Here is an 18,506-nt window from a genome sequence, read left to right as displayed (position 1 = left end):
AAGTGATATTTTAGTTATTAGTTTGAAAGAGAATAATAGATATTTTATTTTAGAGTGTTACTTATAACATTTTTGTTTATTTATTTGTTTGCAATATTTTCTTATCTCTTTCATTTTAAATTTCTTTTCACAAATTCTAGTTTTTTTTTTTAAATAAATTCTCATAATTTCCATGTATTATTGTATTTTGACTTACAATAAAGATAAAAGTAGAAAAAATTTGTGACCAAATTGGAAGTTATGAACTGTCCACCATAGCATAGTATAGAAACTGAAATACATTGCAATGAGATTAATATATTTTATTTGATAAAGATGATGCCACACTGCAATGAGGATCTCCACTGTATATAAGTTGCAATGGCAAATTAAATTGTTGATGCTTTTTCTATCAAATACAATGCAATGACATTAATCTCTATTCTGTAATTTTCTATATGGACACATGAGAATGTTTAACTTTCTATTGCAGGAGACAGGGTCAAGGGCCACATCTTTAGTAGCCATTTTATTTTCTGGATTCAATATTGCTTCAAGCATTTTCTAGCATGCCTTTGGCAGAAAGCTTTGATCCTTTTCAAACCTTCTACAAGGGCCGATGGATCGGCGGCAAAAGTAATGCGAAGCCAATCTTTTAGCCCGACTGCAGTTCCTGGAAAGAAATGCCAGCTTTGTTTGTTAACGAAATTCAACAGCAAAAGAATCCATAAACCTAAGCTTCTGCAAGAAATTGTACATAATTTGAAAAAACATGCTGGAAATTTTCGGGAAAATCGAGGACATTTAAAATCATTTGAGAGTTTTAGTTATATCAAAAAGTCAAAAAGGGAATAAATGTTAGCTTTGCAGTCTTAGTCTCCCTAAAAATAATCTAGTTAGGCACATAAATTTCCGAATTGTCTAAGTTGTTCCTATAACAGTAACTTATAAGCAAAATCATGCTTTGCAAAAAGAAAAAGGATAATAGAAGATGCACAAAATACCAAATGAAAGCTTGTTTTGCACAATTGTACCTGGAAGAATGATAACAGATTCCTCCTTTGCAAGTTTGAAACAAAAATCAATATCATTGCTAATATCTTCTAGAAGCGAAATGTTTAGTTTCACCTGCATTTCATTACAAATACATTTTAAAAGACAAGTATAAAAGACTCTACAGCACTCATGCTGTTCTCAAAGAAATAGTATCAACTGTAGTTTCATTCTCAGCTTCTTACCATCATAGCCATGGACCCTTCTGGTTTATGAGGGCAAAAAATGCATGGAATCTCTTCTATCTCTTTACAGCATATATCCGAGGTAAGTCTCAAATTATCGATGGTTTTCTTGAAGAAAGACTCTTCAGTTTTATTAATTATGTGCGGTACAGCTGCCTGCCAAACCAGAAGCACCATCAATCAACTAAAAAAGAAATAATAGATAAAATCATTATGATTGAAGTTTTAACAATCAACGCATTAACAGGATGATGTCTTATAAATTTTAACTTATTTCTTGATAGTTTTCTAGAATTGTATCTAGCGCAAGAAGTTGCACCCATTACAGGCGTCATGATCTTGTTAAGTTCATTAAATCTTAAGGGTGATGCTAGTTAAACTAAAACCAATAATTTCCGGTGTTGGTGAACCTTGCGTGGTTAGTAAGGATACAACTTTCACTTTTATTTTTCTTAATACTTTTTCATAACCGCATCTAGCACAAAAGGGTTGCACCCATTACAAGTGAGATGAGCCTAGATGTTAAGCCAAATAAATCCTAAGAGTAACACTGGTTAAATTAAAAGTTAAAACTAACATTTTGTATCCTGATATTTGCATCAGACTGTATCAGTGTTAAATGTCTTGTTGGATAGATATCATATTAGTAACAATACAATCTGCTATAGCATCATGTTTCTTCCCTTTCTATTTTTGATTCTCCAATTACAAGCATTGTTGCTATCAAAAGAGGACAGAATATGCAGAGGAAAATGTAAAAACCTGAATGAAGGTGGCCGGACCTCCCAAAAGATCAAAATACTTTTTAATGCGCTCAACTACCTGTATATTACAAAAGGATTTTGAATATAGAATTGTACAACACAGCACAAACAGAAAGCGGAGAGGCAAATGTAAATAAACAAGAATAGAACAAATAAACAAATAAAACACTATTAGAAATTATATAGAAACAGCTGTCAAACATAGACAAGATTATTAATTGATTAACAATATAAAAATACCAAAATGCTAAGAGAGGGCAAATATATAACCTTGGGTTTTTTGAAAGTGGCACTAGGATCAGTTGTCACAAACCAACCAAGCCTCCAACCAGGTACTATCCATCTCTTGGACAAGGACCCAAGAGTGATAACAGGAACAGTAAACCCAAAAACTCCCATTGGAACAAAAGGGTTGGTCCCAAATGCAAGATGACCATAAACTTCATCAGCAATCACAATTGTTCCAATCCGTTTCGCAGTTTGCGCAATCTAAATTGCAATAAATGACATAACATAAAACAAATTTCAGTCTTTTTTTTCATGTTTTTTTAATCTTTCTTGCTAATGCTTAAAATATCAACCAAAATATGGAGCAGTGTGCATAAAATACTTTGTGAGTACCAACAAACTTGTGCTTTATTTAACTAACCTTCTCCAAGTGATCATAAGTGTACACATTTCCACAGGGATTTCCTGGGTTTATGATCACCAATGCAACAGTGTTCTGATCCGCAAGTGCCTCGATGGCATCAAGATCAACCTCCCAGCCTTTTTCAGGAAGCAGATCATAGTGCCTCACTTCAACTTGTCTAAATGCGGCACAGAGTTCGTATATTGGGAAGCCTGGTCTCGGCAGCAGGATGTTTGCACCGGGGCGTGCAAGCATCGCCACCGAGACATCGATGGCCTGCGTGCACCCGCACGTGATGAAAACATCATCTGAAGATAGCTGGTAAGGGAGATCACGTGACAGATACTCAGCAATTTCTCTGTCATAAAGATTCAAGCAACTTTTAGACCAGTTTTACCAGAATATTATTTTCGAAAAAAAAAAAAGGTTCCTTAGAAGAGATTTACATTTTATCAATGAGTCTTTCTTCCGAAAGACACAAATCCCAAGTAAATCTTACCAATTGCATGAAAGTACGATTGGAATTTTAGGATAGGATTCAGAATCTATGATGCCTTTTTCTTAGTTACACAATCACAAAGTTTCATAGGAACTTAAAATAACAACCATTGAAGCTAGTTAGGAAAACCCAACCGCAAGAAACCGAGCGAGAAACTTTACTTGCAAAACTGAATTTAGCATTAACTGAATTTTAAAATGGATTGACGGAGTAAAATAAATATATCTCTATATGAATATTCCCACGTATCTAAAAAAACCTAAATAAATAGATAAAAGAGAAAAGACAGGGAACTGGTCTTCCCTACCACCAAGGCACCAAAAAGCAACAATTAACTAATATTTTCTTTCCCTTTTTTTAATAAAGACAATTCAAATCTTTAATATAAATAATCAAACAATAGGAAAATCCACTAGATTAATTAATGAGAAAGAGACGCATCGAAGTAGGTGATAATTGAGAATTGAGGAGAATGCAAAGGGGGAAGGTTAAGAGTACTCACTGCCTGGTCTGAGGGAGGCCAGCAGTGGGAGCATAGCCATGAAACTTGTGAGAGAGAAGGGTGTCAGCAACAGCTTCTTCAGAGACATTTGTGGTGTGAAAACATGAATACAGTGTTGGGTCACCCATGCCAAGAGAAATCACTCTCTTATTATTCTCAGCATCGTTTTTCTCATCATCAATGCTTTGCATTAGAAGGCTCAGAATACCCTTTATGGTGATAGTTGAAGTTGCCTTTGATTCATAGTTCACAGCTGCAACACCATTACCATTACCACCATTTTCCATGGCTATCTGTCTCTTTCTTTTTGTGGTCTCTGATGTGTGAGTGTAACCACTTACCGCTGCCTTCTTGGGAGCGTGGAGACTCTGCCAGACGCACGTTTATAGAGAAAATTATGGACCCCCTATTTATTTATTTAAAAAATTAAAGAAATATATCAAATTATAAATTTACACTCTATATCAAATTGTATAATATTATGCATACACACCTACAGTACTTTATTGGCCAATAATATAGATTCTTAAATAGAAGTTAAATTTACAACAAATTAATCTTTAATCTGTTAAACTGAGAGATATAAAAAAATAACGGTTGTCCTACGAGAAGATAAAAGAATTATGAATAATTGAATGAGGAGTGTTAGAAGCCAGTCAATTTTATATTTTGTATCTATTAATTAATTATCATTAATATTTTTAATGATATAAAATTATATCTAATAATATGAAATTACTCATCTTTCTTTTATTGGTTAAATACTGACCAAATTTTAACAAAAGTACTAACCCCTAAAATTTCTCTAATTTAAATACTATATGTCAAACGAATTTTCTACCATCTAAAATTAAATTCACGATCATGATAAGTGTTTTACTTCTTAACTCCTCTTTAAAAAATTGTGTATTTAAGGTGATAAAATTTGTGTTTGTCATAAAAAAATTTCTGAATTTATTGCAAAAATTTTTGGCATATTTTTAGAATTAACTATTAAATAATATCTAAAAATTTACGCTCATAATAAAATAATTCTAAAAGATGTTAACGACAAATAAGGTTTTGAACGTATTTAAAATGTAATAAAAAAATTAAATATTAAATATATATCAAAAAATTTTAAAAATTAAATTTTTATATAATTTTTTACAAACATACTAAAAAAAGATTTTTTACTCTTAAATTTTAATAATTTTATATTAAGTTAATTTTTTTAAAAAAAAAGATTTTATTGTGAATGACCGCATTATTTTAAAAAATAAAAAAATTTAGAGATCAAATTTTACTCTAAATTTTTTGTATATTTTTTAAATATTTATTCAAATATTGTCACAAAAATTCGGATAAAATAAATACGTTATTTGCTCCTTATTATTTTAAAAAAAGACCAATTAAATATTGCCACTTATATGACCCATTAAATGAACATTTAAACGTTGTTATTACAATGGAGAAGTTAAACCTCACTTTGGTCCTTGAGATTAGCGAGTTACAATGATTTAGTCATTGACTTTTCAATTGCTACAATTTAGTCTCCCAAATTCAATAAAGTATATCAACGTAGTTGCTCATGTATTTTTCGTCAGCAAAGCTTAACGCTGTTAGTGACGTAGCTCAAACTACCTTGCCATGCTAAACATATTAAAATAATGTCGTACGAGTTTTGGCACTAAAGAAGGCATTAATGATTAAACGCCATCATTTGAGGGTTATGACAAGAAACTTGGTTATTATGACAAGATTGTTCAAATCTTTCACAATGTCATTTAATGCCTTCTTTAATACGAAAATACGTATGACGTCATTTTAATATGTTCAGCGTAGCAATATTTGAATCACATCATGACATTAAATTTCGGTGACAGAAAATACATGAAAGACTATATTACTTTTTTAAATTTAAGAGATCAAATTATAATAATTAAAAAATTAAAAACTAAATCAGTACAAATCATCAATTTTAAGAAGTAAAATGGGTTTAACTCACATGGTGATGACAAAATTTCAATCAAACTAAATAAGATAGACTTATTTGTACTCCTGTATACTATTGTCTATTACTCTATTTTTATGTTATCAATTTGATAGAAAAATAAATTTAAACCAATTTAACGTAAATTTTTTTTTCAAAAATTTACAAAGTTTTAATTTTCTTTGAATCCAAATGCACAAAATTCTCAATTTTCATGTCTATAAAATTTTAATTTTTTCATTGTAATCTTTTTTTTTTCAAATTCAATGAGCCAAAATATATAATATCTCAAACATGTAATGTATTTTTTTAATATTGTTATGCTTAATTAAATAATAATTAAAAAATATTTTAAAGTTTGTTTTTATTAATGTGTAATATGTTTTAAATATAGTATATAATTATTAATTGAGTAATTTTATAATTTTTATTTTAATTAATTTTTTATAATTTAATTTAAAATATTTAAAATAATTAAAAATAATATAAAATTTAAATTGAATTGAGATCAAATATTAAAATGATAAAATTTACATTAAATTTTAAATTATTTTTGTATGATATTATGATTCTATAAATATTTATATGATATTTTACAAAATTTAACATAAAATTAAACTAAAACCAGAGATGTTCCGTCCTTGAAGGTGTGTTATTGTTCATCGTGTTGCGTACGTGGCTAAGAATTGCACACTACGATTCCGTAATGCATGAGAAAAATCAACTTGCACGACCCAGTTCAAGTAAGATTATTGAAAATAACAAAAACACTTGCATATATCCTTTGATTCGTTTATCCTGGACAATCTCTGATTTCGCAAGTTGATTATAGCGGACGCGTAGATGCAATGCATGTGTGAGGATTTGATTTGAAAAAAAAAATATGTATTTTCCATTTCCAGTAAATATTTTATGTTTTAATTAAGAGATTGAAAATGGTTTTAAATATTTTTTTCTTATTATAAATTAAATCAGTTACTCACTCAAAAATATATTTTGCTGACAGTTATGACATTCATAATTAAAAATAGAACAAATTATAAAATTAATTGAAAGATAGAAAATTAGTTTGAAGTTTGATATAATTAAAATAATATTTATCAACATCTTGGTAAAGTTTGACTGCAATAAGCAAATAAATAATATTTTCAAGCTTAAAACTAAAATATATTATTAGTGGATCCAATTAGTTGGTACTATGTACTAACATAAGTCAGTACAAATAGATAAGATTTCTGTGTTCCTTATTTTGTGTGATTTTAGAAAGTAAAACGTGTTATTATTATGATTTCATGTTTAATTTTAAGAGATTTTGTAATAAAAAAATCAATTACATTACTTTTAAGGTACATTTGAATAAAGTATTTTAAAATTTAGCGAATTTCAAATACATGAAAATTTATGTTTCAATTAAATTTTGTTCACTTTAAACATTTTTAGTTTGGATGAAGTAATAATTGTGTTACTTGCATAAATATATTTTCTTCTTTTTTGGTTTTGGCAAACGTTAGTGTTACAAAATATACATTCTTTCACAAAATATTTTATTATTTTTATTTTGGTGACTGAAATAAATTAAACAAAGAAAAATAAAATAAAGGATCTGCTTAAATAGAGGGACAGTTCTTTTTAAGACTACTTTTAAACTCCTCCCAAGGTGAAGGAAGCTCTACATGAGAAAGTTGTAACTTCATCGGCATCTTTGCCATAGTATCTGCCACCGTATTTGCATCTCTCATAATCAAACGAAAGTCAACACGCCAATTCTAATGCATGATATTTCTTATTTTGTGCACCAATGATCAATAAACCCAAAACCATCTTAGTGATTAGTAACAAGATTAAATGCTTCCACACAATCCGTCTCATAAATAACATCTCATTGACCCATATCCCAAGCTAAGAGATATCCTCTCCAAATAGCAAACAATTCCCCTTGAAGAATACTATTACTCTCAATCATTCCCAAACACCCCATTTGCCAACTCCCATTACAATCTCTAATAACACAAGCAAAACCAACACTATCACCCAAACCAAGATAACTAGCATCACAATTAATCTTAAAAGTACCAATGGATGGAGGATTCCAAAAACCATTTAGAGTAGAGAGAAGGGACATACGTTGTAATTCAAAAATATTCCTAAGCTCCTTTTCTGAAGTTAATGCCACACAAATCACTTTTTCCGGAGGCCAAGTTTCATGAGGATTAAAGATGTCATTATTCCTTGTTCGCCATATCCACCAAAGTCCCGAAAAGAACTTGAACGGATGCTCTCTGCTACAATACAAGAACTAGTTCTTCAAATCCAAAGGATGACAAGAAATATCCAACCTATGCCATACAAGCTGAGCTTCTGGGTAATTCCGAATACAATATAAAATCGATTCCTGGTTAGAAAGACATCTTGGGCACCTATCCGATGACGACATCCCTCTTATAAAGTGAAAACTTGCAGTAGGAAGAGCCTCCTTAAGACACAACCAAGTCAAAAACTTGTGCTTTTCCGAAACAAGCTGACGCCAAAGCCAAAGCCAATTCTCCCGCTCCTCCCAACCAAAAAGCTTCTTACACAACCACAAGTAACCATTGCGTGAGTCATAGACTTTGGCAGCAGACCCAAACCAATACCAACCCGCTTCCGGACCTGCTTGCACATCTGGATTGTAAGAGAGAATATTACCTTTTAGATTTTGAGATAAAGGAGAATAAAGAGTATCCAAATGCCACCTACTAAATGACCAAATATCCTGTATCCAGAGATTCGAATCAGAAATGTGAACATAATCCATCTCGTTAGATAACCGTCATTCTCTCCTCCAGCTAGAAAACCAAAAATTCTGGTTCAAATTCCCAATACACCAAGCAAACCCATCCTTCAACACTTCCCAAGCCTTGCAAAGACTCCTCCAAATGGGAGAGCCCTTATTCTTAGGGCAACAGAGATGATCGGTATTTGGCATCCAACAATTGGACCCATAACTTGTTTGGCTGCTGGAAAAAAGTCCAAATTAGCTTCCCAAGAAGAGCAATATTCACACAATAAGGATCTCTAATCCCCAAATCTCCATATTTTTTTGGAGTAACCAGTACCTTCCAACTAACAAGATTTAATCCTCTTCTATCAACTTGTCCTTTCCAAAGAAAATTCCTCATCATAGACTCCAATTTACTAATGATTCCTTTGGAAAAAATAGAGACCTGCATCTGGTACGTGGGAATAGCGGCTACAACAGAATTAACCAAGTAGAGTCTACCAGCCCGATTGAGTAAACTCCCTTTCCAGCTTGATAGTCTACTTGAGTAAATTATCGTTTTTGTCCCCAACGTTTGGGGTAAATTCTATTTGTGTCCCTAACGTTTAAATCGTCCTATTTGTATCCCTAACGTTTGTAAAAGTGATTCAATGTTATCCTGCCGTCAATTACACACCATGAGCGCTTTAGTTTGAGTTTTAAAAATCACTTCTTGAAGTTAGAATACAAATATTTGGGATAGAATCGATGATCTACTCCGAAAAATAGCTCATCAAATGTTGAAACTAATTCCTACAACATTTACATAATTCACTTTTCTAGGGACATAATTAAATCTAAACACAAATAGTGGGTATAATATTAAAATCGAACACATTCAAGTGAGACCTAATTGAGAATGAATACATCCAAATAAGAATAATTGAAAAATATAATCTAATTTGTTAGTATAATTGATAGTAGGATAACATTGAATCACTTTTATAAACGTTAAGGATACAAATAGGACGATTTAAATGTTAGGGACACAAATAGAACTTACCCCAAACGTTGGAGACAAAAACGATACTTTACTCTAGTCTACTTTGAATCTTATCCAGGACACCATTGAAAGCTGAACGGGTCACCCTAGAATGTCTAAGGGTAACCCTAAGATACTTGCCCAAGTCCTGGACAAATCTGATAGAGGATACCCAGTGAAAACATCTTTCCTTGTTGCAGAGACATTCTTGGAGTAAAGTGCTTTAGACTTCTCCACATTAATCTTCATCCCAGATGCTTTGCAAAAAGTCTCTAAAACCAACATCACATTTTACACTTATCTCTTTGTAGCTTTACAGAATAGAAGCAAGTCATCCGCAAACATTAAGTGGGATATTCTTGGTCCCCCTCTAGAAACGGCAACCGGCTCCCACAAGCCCAAATCAACCTGATGACTAATAAAGCATGCCAATCGCTCCATACACAATACAAAAAGATAGGGTGACATAGGGTCTCCTTGTCTAAGACCCCGGCTAGGAGTAAAGCCATTCAGACGATTCCCATTCCAAATAATAGATAAGGAGGAAGCAGTGACACAATTCATAATCAAATTAATTGTAGGAATAGGAAAACCAAAGCTCTTAAGGGTATGAGCTAAAAACCTCCAGTCAACTTTGTCATAAGCTTTCTCTAGATCAATCTTAAAGGCCAGTGTGTCTTTCTTTGATTTAGTCTTCTTCATAAAGTGCAGGACTTCTTGAGCAATAATGATGTTGTCAGGAGTTTCTCGTCCCGGAATAAATCCTCCTTGAAGCGGGCCAACAATCTCCGCAAGATGAGGACGGAGCCTATTAACAAGGACCTTCATGATGATCTTGTAAACTACATTGCAGAGACTAATTGGCCTGAAATCTTTCATAGATACCGGTGATTCAACCTTTGGAATAAGAACCAGTAAAGTCTCCATCATTCTCGGATCAAGAGTAACACCGGAGAATGCCTGCTTAACCATCTTCCAAACATCAAGACCAATGATCTCCCAATATTATTTGAAGAAGAAAGCTTGAAACCCATCAGGACCCAGAGCTTTAAAGGAGTTCATGTGAAAAACAGATGTCCTAACCTCCTCCATAGTAACTGGTGCCGTAAGATTATTGCAAGCTTCCTCATTCAGAGAAGGAAGAGGCACATCACCAATGCAACCCAAATCAACATCATCCAAATGACAGAATAAGTTTTTATAGAAAGACTCTACTTCTTAACTCAGAACCTCTGGATCAGTTTCCCACACTCCATCCTTGAGAAAAAGGCCATGAATTTTATTATGCTTCCTTTGCACAAGAGTTTGAATATGAAAAAATCTTGTATTCCTATCCCCAAATCTTACCCACTGCTCTCTGGACTTTTGGAACCATAGGAGCTCTTCTTGCACTAGAGTATTATTATAATCATCAAGCAACTGTTGCTCTTTCTGACGCAAATAAATGCTATCCACCACTTCCAAACGCTTTTGTAAATAATTAATCTGCTGCTCTAATTCACATTTCTTAACAAAAATGTTACCAAATACCTTCGAGTTAAACTGTAGTGACTTCTTCTATACTTCTGAAAGCTTGCCATGAATTCCTCTATTACCAGACCACCATGACTGATTCACAATATTCCTATACCCGGATGAGTAGCCCAAGCAGCAACAAAATAGAAAGGTCAATTCCCTTTAGGCTGAGGACGACTTTTACAACGCACCAGAATAGGACAATGATAAGACTGAAGCCTATTTAAAATTTCTGCATAAGTCTCTGGAAAAATAGATAACCAACTACTATTTATACAGACTCGGTCAAGCTTTTTTGCCACGTCAACATAATTTTTCACCCTCCTGTACCAAGAAAACCGCCTCCCAATAGTCTTCAGATCAAACAAACCACTATCTCCTAATGAAGTAACAAATATGTCTGCTCTTTGATGAGAAAATTGACAACCCTTAGATTCATGAGAAAATTTGACTTCATTAAAATCACCAAGAACAATCCAAGGTCTTTGAAATACCATGGATTGTGCAACAAGATAATCCCAAAGGAGAACTCTTTTATTAAATTGAGGACTACAATAAATACCACTACACCTCCAAACTAAATTATCAGATTGAACCTCAACAGTAACACCCTGATCAAAAGCATCAATGAACTTACAACAAACACCCTTCATAGAGGATAGAAACCAAATACCCCCCTTATGCCCATCTGCTTCCTCTATACCAACAGAGTGATACCCCAACCTTTCCCAAAACAATTTTAAATGCTGAAAAGGGGAGTGAGTTTCAACCACAATAAAGAAAACAGGTCTAAATTTCCTAACAAGTTCCTTACAATGCACCCGGACTAACTTATTAGAAGCACCCCTAATATTCCAAACAATCATATTTAAAGTATCCATAAATAATAGGGACAGAATATATAAGAACCTAAACTCTAAATAGAATCACCAACCTCAATAGGTGGTTTGTCTTGCGGTACTGGCACACTTTGATCCTCATTAATTGCAACCTTTGGACCCCCTAATGCTGCACCTACCATGCTTCCATCTACTAAGGTTTCCTCCGTTGCGCCACCATTTTTATCAACTGGCGAGTTCTGCAGGGAGGAAGGCCGCGGATGCTTCTGTAGAGAAATTCCATGACGTGCAGGAGTTCTACGCGATGGAAATGGCGCAATTTCATGTTTTCCTCGCTTCCCCATCGTAATGCCAATTGATTTGCCTCCATCACCATGCAAATTGGGCCTTGAAATCCTTCTCGAACCATACTTGTGCTGCTTTCCATCTTAGTCCTTCAAACCTGATGGTTGACCCATTGTGAATTTTTTCTTACGCAGCACTTGTTGCCAGTCCTCTTCATCATTCATGCATGCCTCATTAACATGACCGTCAGGTACGTGAGCAGCCAATGATTCTGTAACTGCATCCTTTCCTTTAACAACTCCTAATTTCTCACCCGAATTATGAGAATTCTCACCCAAATCGCGAGCTTTCAATTCAGCCTCTTTTTGAATCTCATGATTGTTGTGTGACACTAGTGTCGGGACTTCATTATTTTTTTCATCATCACCAAAAGAATCACCGTTTCCTTCCAAGGACTCCTTCTCCCTGCACAATGATTTATCATGCCCATACCGTGCACAAGTAGAATAAATCAGCTGTAAACTCTCGTACTCCACTTCATGAGTCATACCCTCCACTATAATATGTTTGATTACAGGCAACCCATGATTAATTTGAACACAAGCTCGGGCATATTTTCCTCTTTCTGCAAGCTTAGTGGCCAAGTCTACTTTCACCGGAACTCCTGTTGCAGAAGCAATTTGCAACATTGCTTGTTCCTGCTAACACCAGATTGGAAGTCCCGAGACTCGAATCCATACTAGCGTTGATTCGAAGGATTTTTCGCATGGCCTAAAATCTACGTCCCATGGCTTTACTGCAACATAGTGACTGTCTATCAATCACGGACCACCAAGAATGACTTTCTCACGATCCACAGCCATATCAAATTTAACAAAAAAATATCCAAATCCCACATCCAACAAATCAAACCCTCCTTTGATGCGCCATATTATCCGAAGCTTATGCATAAGAGCCGTGTAGCCATAATGCTTATCTAGCACCTTGATCACGATGGCTTCCTTATAAGGTTTAGCCAGACAACTCTTTGCCTCCTTAGTAAAACTGACACTTGGTGGACGAGAATCACCCTGCTTACTTGTCACCGTCGCGATACCATCCTCAGATAAAGACCCTACTAATGCAAAGACCTTAGACTTTTCTGCACTAATGACCTTATTTCTAAAAGAGACCTTAAATGGCTTTTCTAAACCCTCTCGAGAAGAACCCTCTTAACACCGGATACACACCCTCCCACGCTCTCCCCCTTATCTCTTCCGATGGCATGGCCATCTTTCTCACCGTCTTTCACCTTCAACCGCTCGCCCCGCTCTCTCCTTCTCTCATTCTCTTTGAGTACGGAGTACGTACTCTCTCTCTGCTAGGGTTTCTATTCGCAAGCTACTATTGGTTCAATCACAAAATATTTTATTATAAAATAATAAAACGTATGCCATAATATATCTGAGCGTAGTCGCCGTTCTTTCTTTGGGTGATTTATGTAAAATCTAGACTATTCATCTATAAAAAATAATTATAAATTATGGTGATATATTTTTCTTTGGGCCTAAATACATGCACACTCCATAGCCTATCCCGTTAAGAATAGGGGTGGTAATATGCACCTTATCCGCAAGAATTTAATTTGATCCAATTTGGTCGAGTAATGTGTAAGTATTTTTTTATTTTTTATCTATTTTAAGTTAAAATTTGTTGAGTTTTAATTTAATTCTAATGTTTTAAATCTCTTTAGATGCTACTTTGAGTTGTTTTGGTATTTTAATTATTTTAGATGAAGTTCAGATCAGTTTGACAGAATTTTATGCAAGAAAATAGAAAATTTGGAAGCTATCCACTAGGCGTTTAGTGCCAGCAACTCAACAGCAAAGGAGAGCCTTCTGCTCACAGGGGTGCTAAATGCCAGCCAGCAATCTGAATTCACACCTCATTGAAAGAGCATCTTTAATTGGATTTAACTTTTAATTACTCTATTTTATTTTATTTTAGTTTGAAATTAAATTAGGTTAGATATAAAAAGGAAAAGATTCACCCTTTGAGGGATCATCTTCTCACTTTCACACTTTCACATTTTCAAAAATCTAGTTTTCTCTCTGAAGCATAAGCCACTAAATCTCTTTGGTTAATGTTAGGAACTCTATTTATTTCTATGGATTAATTAAGACTATTACTGTTCTATTTTAATTAATGTATTGATTCAGTTTCAAGGATTACTTTCGTTCTTTATTTTATGAATCTGGGTAGATAGGAAGAGTAACCCTTATTCTATATGTATTCTTGTGATTCTTGAAAGAGTTATCTCACTTGAACAACAGTTTGAAAGTAAATTTCTCCTAGATTGCTAATTATTTGGACTTAACGGGATACGTGACTTATAATCCTTTTATATTTGGGTAATTAGGATTTTTGTGGCTTTAAATTAGAATAGAACTTAACCCTCTAATTGAAATTAAGCGACCAATATATATATTGGCGATTAACTAGGTTAGAGGGGACTAAATTACTAAGACAATAGGGTTTAGTCACTGACAGTTTGCTATGAAATGAATCTTGCATGATTAAATTAGTTGGTAAGAAAACTTAACCTAGAAAAATAAACATCTCCGATACCTTAACTGCTTTATCACATATAGTTCACACAATTCTCACTGTTTGCGTTCTCTATTCTTTGAATTACTGTTTAATGCTTTTGAACCCCAAAACATCACTTTCTGCTGGTCTGATTAAGTGAGTCATTCGACCATTGTTGCTCAGTTCATCAATCCTCGTGGGATCGACTCTTACTCACCTGAGGTATTACTTAGTACGAACCGGTGCACTTGTCAGTTCAGTTGTGGTATTCGAAATTCTGCGACCATCGAGTAGGGTTGCCAACCCGATCTGCTGCGAATAGGGTGCGGGTAGGATTTTCGTGCGGGACGGGTAGAGTGTAGGTTGAGCCTCAATTCTACTCGACCAACCCGCACCCTATATATGTATATGTTATATATTTATATAAAAATATGTTTCAAGTGGATGTTGAACCAAAGATCTATTATTAAATATAAAAGATCTTTAACCACTAAAAAAAGATCATTAATTAATAATTTAATATATTTTTTATATAAAAATCAATTCTATTTTAAATTATCATTAAATTATATAATAATATTGTATTTTTTTGATAACCCTCGAATATCCGCAGATTAAGAACGGGTAGAATTAAAGTTGAGATATTCTCAACTCACGGATAGAATTAGAATTGGATCAAAATCTTACGCTATCCATTACCACTCCTAATTAAGAACACATAACCAAAAATATTATTTATTTCTCCTAAAGTTTTAAGCCCGAGTTGTTGGGAATAAGACACCATTCCCCCTTGAGAAAATACCTTTGACAGAGAAATAAAATAGACACAATCACAACACAAGAATTTAACGTGAAAACTCCAATTACCGGAGAAAAAATCACGGCCGTTGTCAAATGACAACCAGAGAATATCACTATGTGAAAATTGTTACAACACATAAACTTCTTTCTCTCTAACACCGGCACCCCAGTACAACCACACTCTCTCAAAGCAAATATCTAACTATACCTCACAACACTCTCTAATCAAAGAGTACAGAAGAAAAGAAAAATCAGATACAAGCTTAAAGTGTTTCTGACTGGTGCAAAAACAAATAGAGAACTTAGCCTCATATTTATAGCCTAGGCCACCCACTCCATTTGCTATCCTAAGCAATGTGGGACTAATTCAACCAAATCCTTACAATCTCCACCTTGATTGAAATAGTCACACATCTTCAGCTTCCATTGTCAACACCGACAATTCTTTGCTGCCATTGTCTATACCGACAATCATAGTTCAGAGAACTATCATACTCCACCATGAAAGTATATTCACTTGGAATTAGACCACTCCAAGCATTTCGCCTTGGTACAGATCGAAACCTTGTTGAAAATTCATGGTGCAACTTCCAAATTGGCTTTTCCTGGAAGTTCTTCAGCCATCGACCTAACTCCGCCACACACCTTGCATCTCAACGCCAACCAATACCCGTGTGCAATTGTGGACCCGATTGCCACAACTTATCCTTATCCATGGCAGTGCTGCAATACCATGAGGATACTTCTTGTCTTCAACGCCTTGTGCAAACCTGATTGTATCAACACATCCTTGACTTGTATTTGCCACAAGCCAAAATTGATTCTTCCATCAAATTTCTCCATTTCAAGCTTCACAGCACTTGAATATCCTGACATTGTTGCAACCGTATACTGAAATAGTATAACTCAACTATAGACCGTGCACTAGGAAGGGTCCCCAGGAAAGAGAAGTGGGTCACAATGGACACACTTAAATACCAGGTCTTTCCTTAGCCAGAACCTTTCCAAACTGCACTCTCACAGTGTCACACTGCCTTCCAGCAACAACAACAGCAACCAAAGATCAACCTCAAGCCATAGGACAAAATTCTTTTCTGATGTGGAAGGTCAGATTAGGCTACAACCACAGACCATACTAAGAATAAATCCCACCGAACCGAAGCTCTGATACCACTTGTTGGGAATAAGACACCATTCCCCCTTGAGAAAATACCTTTGACAGAGAAATAAAATAGACACAATCACAACACAAGAATTTAACGTGGAAACTCCAATTACCGGAGAAAAAACCACGGCCGTTGTCAAATGACAACCAGAGAATATCACTATGTGAAAATTGTTACAACACATAGACTTCTTTCTCTCTAACACCGGCACCCCAGTACAACCACACTCTCTCAAAGCAAATATCTAACTACACCTCACAACACTCTCTAATCAAAGAGTACAGAAGAAAAGAAAAATCAGATACAAGCTTAAAGTGTTTCTGACTGGTGCAAAAACAAATAGAAAACTTAGCCTCATATTTATAACCTAGGCCACCCACTCCATTTACTATCCTAAGCAATATGGGACTAATTCAACTAAATCCTAACACGGGTAAACAAAAAGTTAAGGTTACTTTTGTTCAATAACAACAAAAATTTGTCCCTAATCAAATGATGTGTATTTTAGCACCACCTTTTCCTTCTCCTTTTTGTCTGTTTTGATTTTTGGAAGTTACAATGTAGAACACGATCTCTTTGTGACAGAAGACAGACTGACAGATATTAGCTATGAGACGTAACCTCGAACGATGAGAAACTTAGAATTTTGTTTCTCTTTGTTGGTATTATAATATGACTAGTTAGACCAGTTGGGCTTATACAATATACATACGTACCTACATGTATCTTCGTGGGACACGCAAAATGTAATTTCTTTAGATAATATATCAAAACGATTTTGTTAGAAACCAAAACCTTTTTAAACAGCAATCACCTAACAAAATAACGACCAAATAAAAGTTAAGGGATAAAAGGAAAAAATTTTAAAAAATAAACATTGTCGATTTATCCTTTCACAAGTATTATCATACTTAACTTAAAAGGTCTGTTTCTTATAAGGAAAAAAAAAAAAAAAAAGAAACAATAGAAAATGTCTCTATGATACAATATAATAGTAATATTGCCTACTAATTCATATTTCTTCTATTCGTGTTATATTAAAAAAAATGGTAATAAAGACAAAATTCATGAAAAATTTCATCCATTCTTATATCCAACCAAACACATACAGCCTAGAAATGGAATTACATAGGGCATAAAAGAAAAAAATGAAATAGAAGAAGAAAAATACATGAGAGAAAACAAAATAGATGAAGTATATTGTGTCTATAAATAGAGGGAAAAATTTTCATAATAATATCATCTTAATTTTTTCCGTGGCAAAATATACGCATTTAGAACAGTACCTGGCTATATATAGGCGCCTGGAGATTCCGAGCAAGGGATATATCTTTCAACGTGCTTTTTGAGAGAATTCCCTATTAATTATATATGGTCTATGGTTTCTGGCAAATCACTTTTGTTTTCATCATCACCCACTTACTCCTACACGATTTATTTATTGTTGGGTTGTTACGTCCCAAGTTCTGACACGGAACATGAACACCAATTGTTTACAAGTTTATTAATAAAATAAATATATAACATATAAAAAAGAAAGTGTTATAAGTGATATAACATTACGGAAATTCCATTGGTATATATCTTAATTTCTCTTAAATAAAATCAGATAAGTTTGGTGATTCATTGTCCTATCATATTTGCCATGCATATGATGGTGACCAATTGCACAAGGACGATAGGATATTGCATGATCTTCAACCTAATAAGTGTACTCTACGACACTTTGTCCATCCATGCTACATGCTGGAGGACTCATCATTCTTATCATTTTAAACCTAAAGGGATATGTATGTGATGCACGTTGCCACGAAGCCTTCTATTTTGTCTTTTTATTCAAAAGTTTCTCCTATATAATTTTATTGGGCATATGTCAGGGAAAATTTGAAGTTCTGAAAATAAAATAAAAAGAAAGAAAGATGTTGAGTGATTAAGTGTTTTTTTTTTTAAAATAACTATTTGTACTCA

General features: G+C 33.9%; 1 protein-coding gene across 2 annotated transcripts; it reads right to left on the bottom strand.

Moving 5' to 3' along the window:
- Positions 1-277: 277 nt before the first annotated feature.
- On the bottom strand, positions 278-18,091 carry LOC107630223 (putative aminotransferase TAT2). Of its 2 annotated transcripts, none has more exons than XM_016333305.3 (8): positions 17,825-18,091; positions 3,614-4,019; positions 2,631-2,970; positions 2,252-2,470; positions 1,980-2,039; positions 1,218-1,373; positions 1,014-1,107; positions 278-652 (listed from the first exon to the last, which is right to left on the bottom strand). In XM_016333305.3, the coding sequence occupies exons 2-8, from the start codon at positions 3,898-3,900 to the stop codon at positions 522-524; spliced, it is 1,287 nt and encodes a 428-aa protein (XP_016188791.1). In that variant the 5' UTR covers positions 3,901-4,019; positions 17,825-18,091; the 3' UTR covers positions 278-521. The 2 variants fall into 2 exon arrangements, with proteins under 2 accessions (XP_016188791.1, XP_016188792.1); XM_016333306.3 differs by having other exon boundaries at positions 3,614-3,981; positions 17,825-18,088.
- Positions 18,092-18,506: the final 415 nt, after the last annotated feature.

This window comes from Arachis ipaensis, chromosome B3, assembly GCF_059453495.1.
Source record: "Arachis ipaensis isolate K30076 ecotype BB chromosome B3, ASM5945349v1, whole genome shotgun sequence".
Lineage (NCBI taxonomy): Eukaryota > Viridiplantae > Streptophyta > Magnoliopsida > Fabales > Fabaceae > Arachis > Arachis ipaensis.
This window is presented reverse-complemented; position numbering and strand designations above follow the sequence as displayed.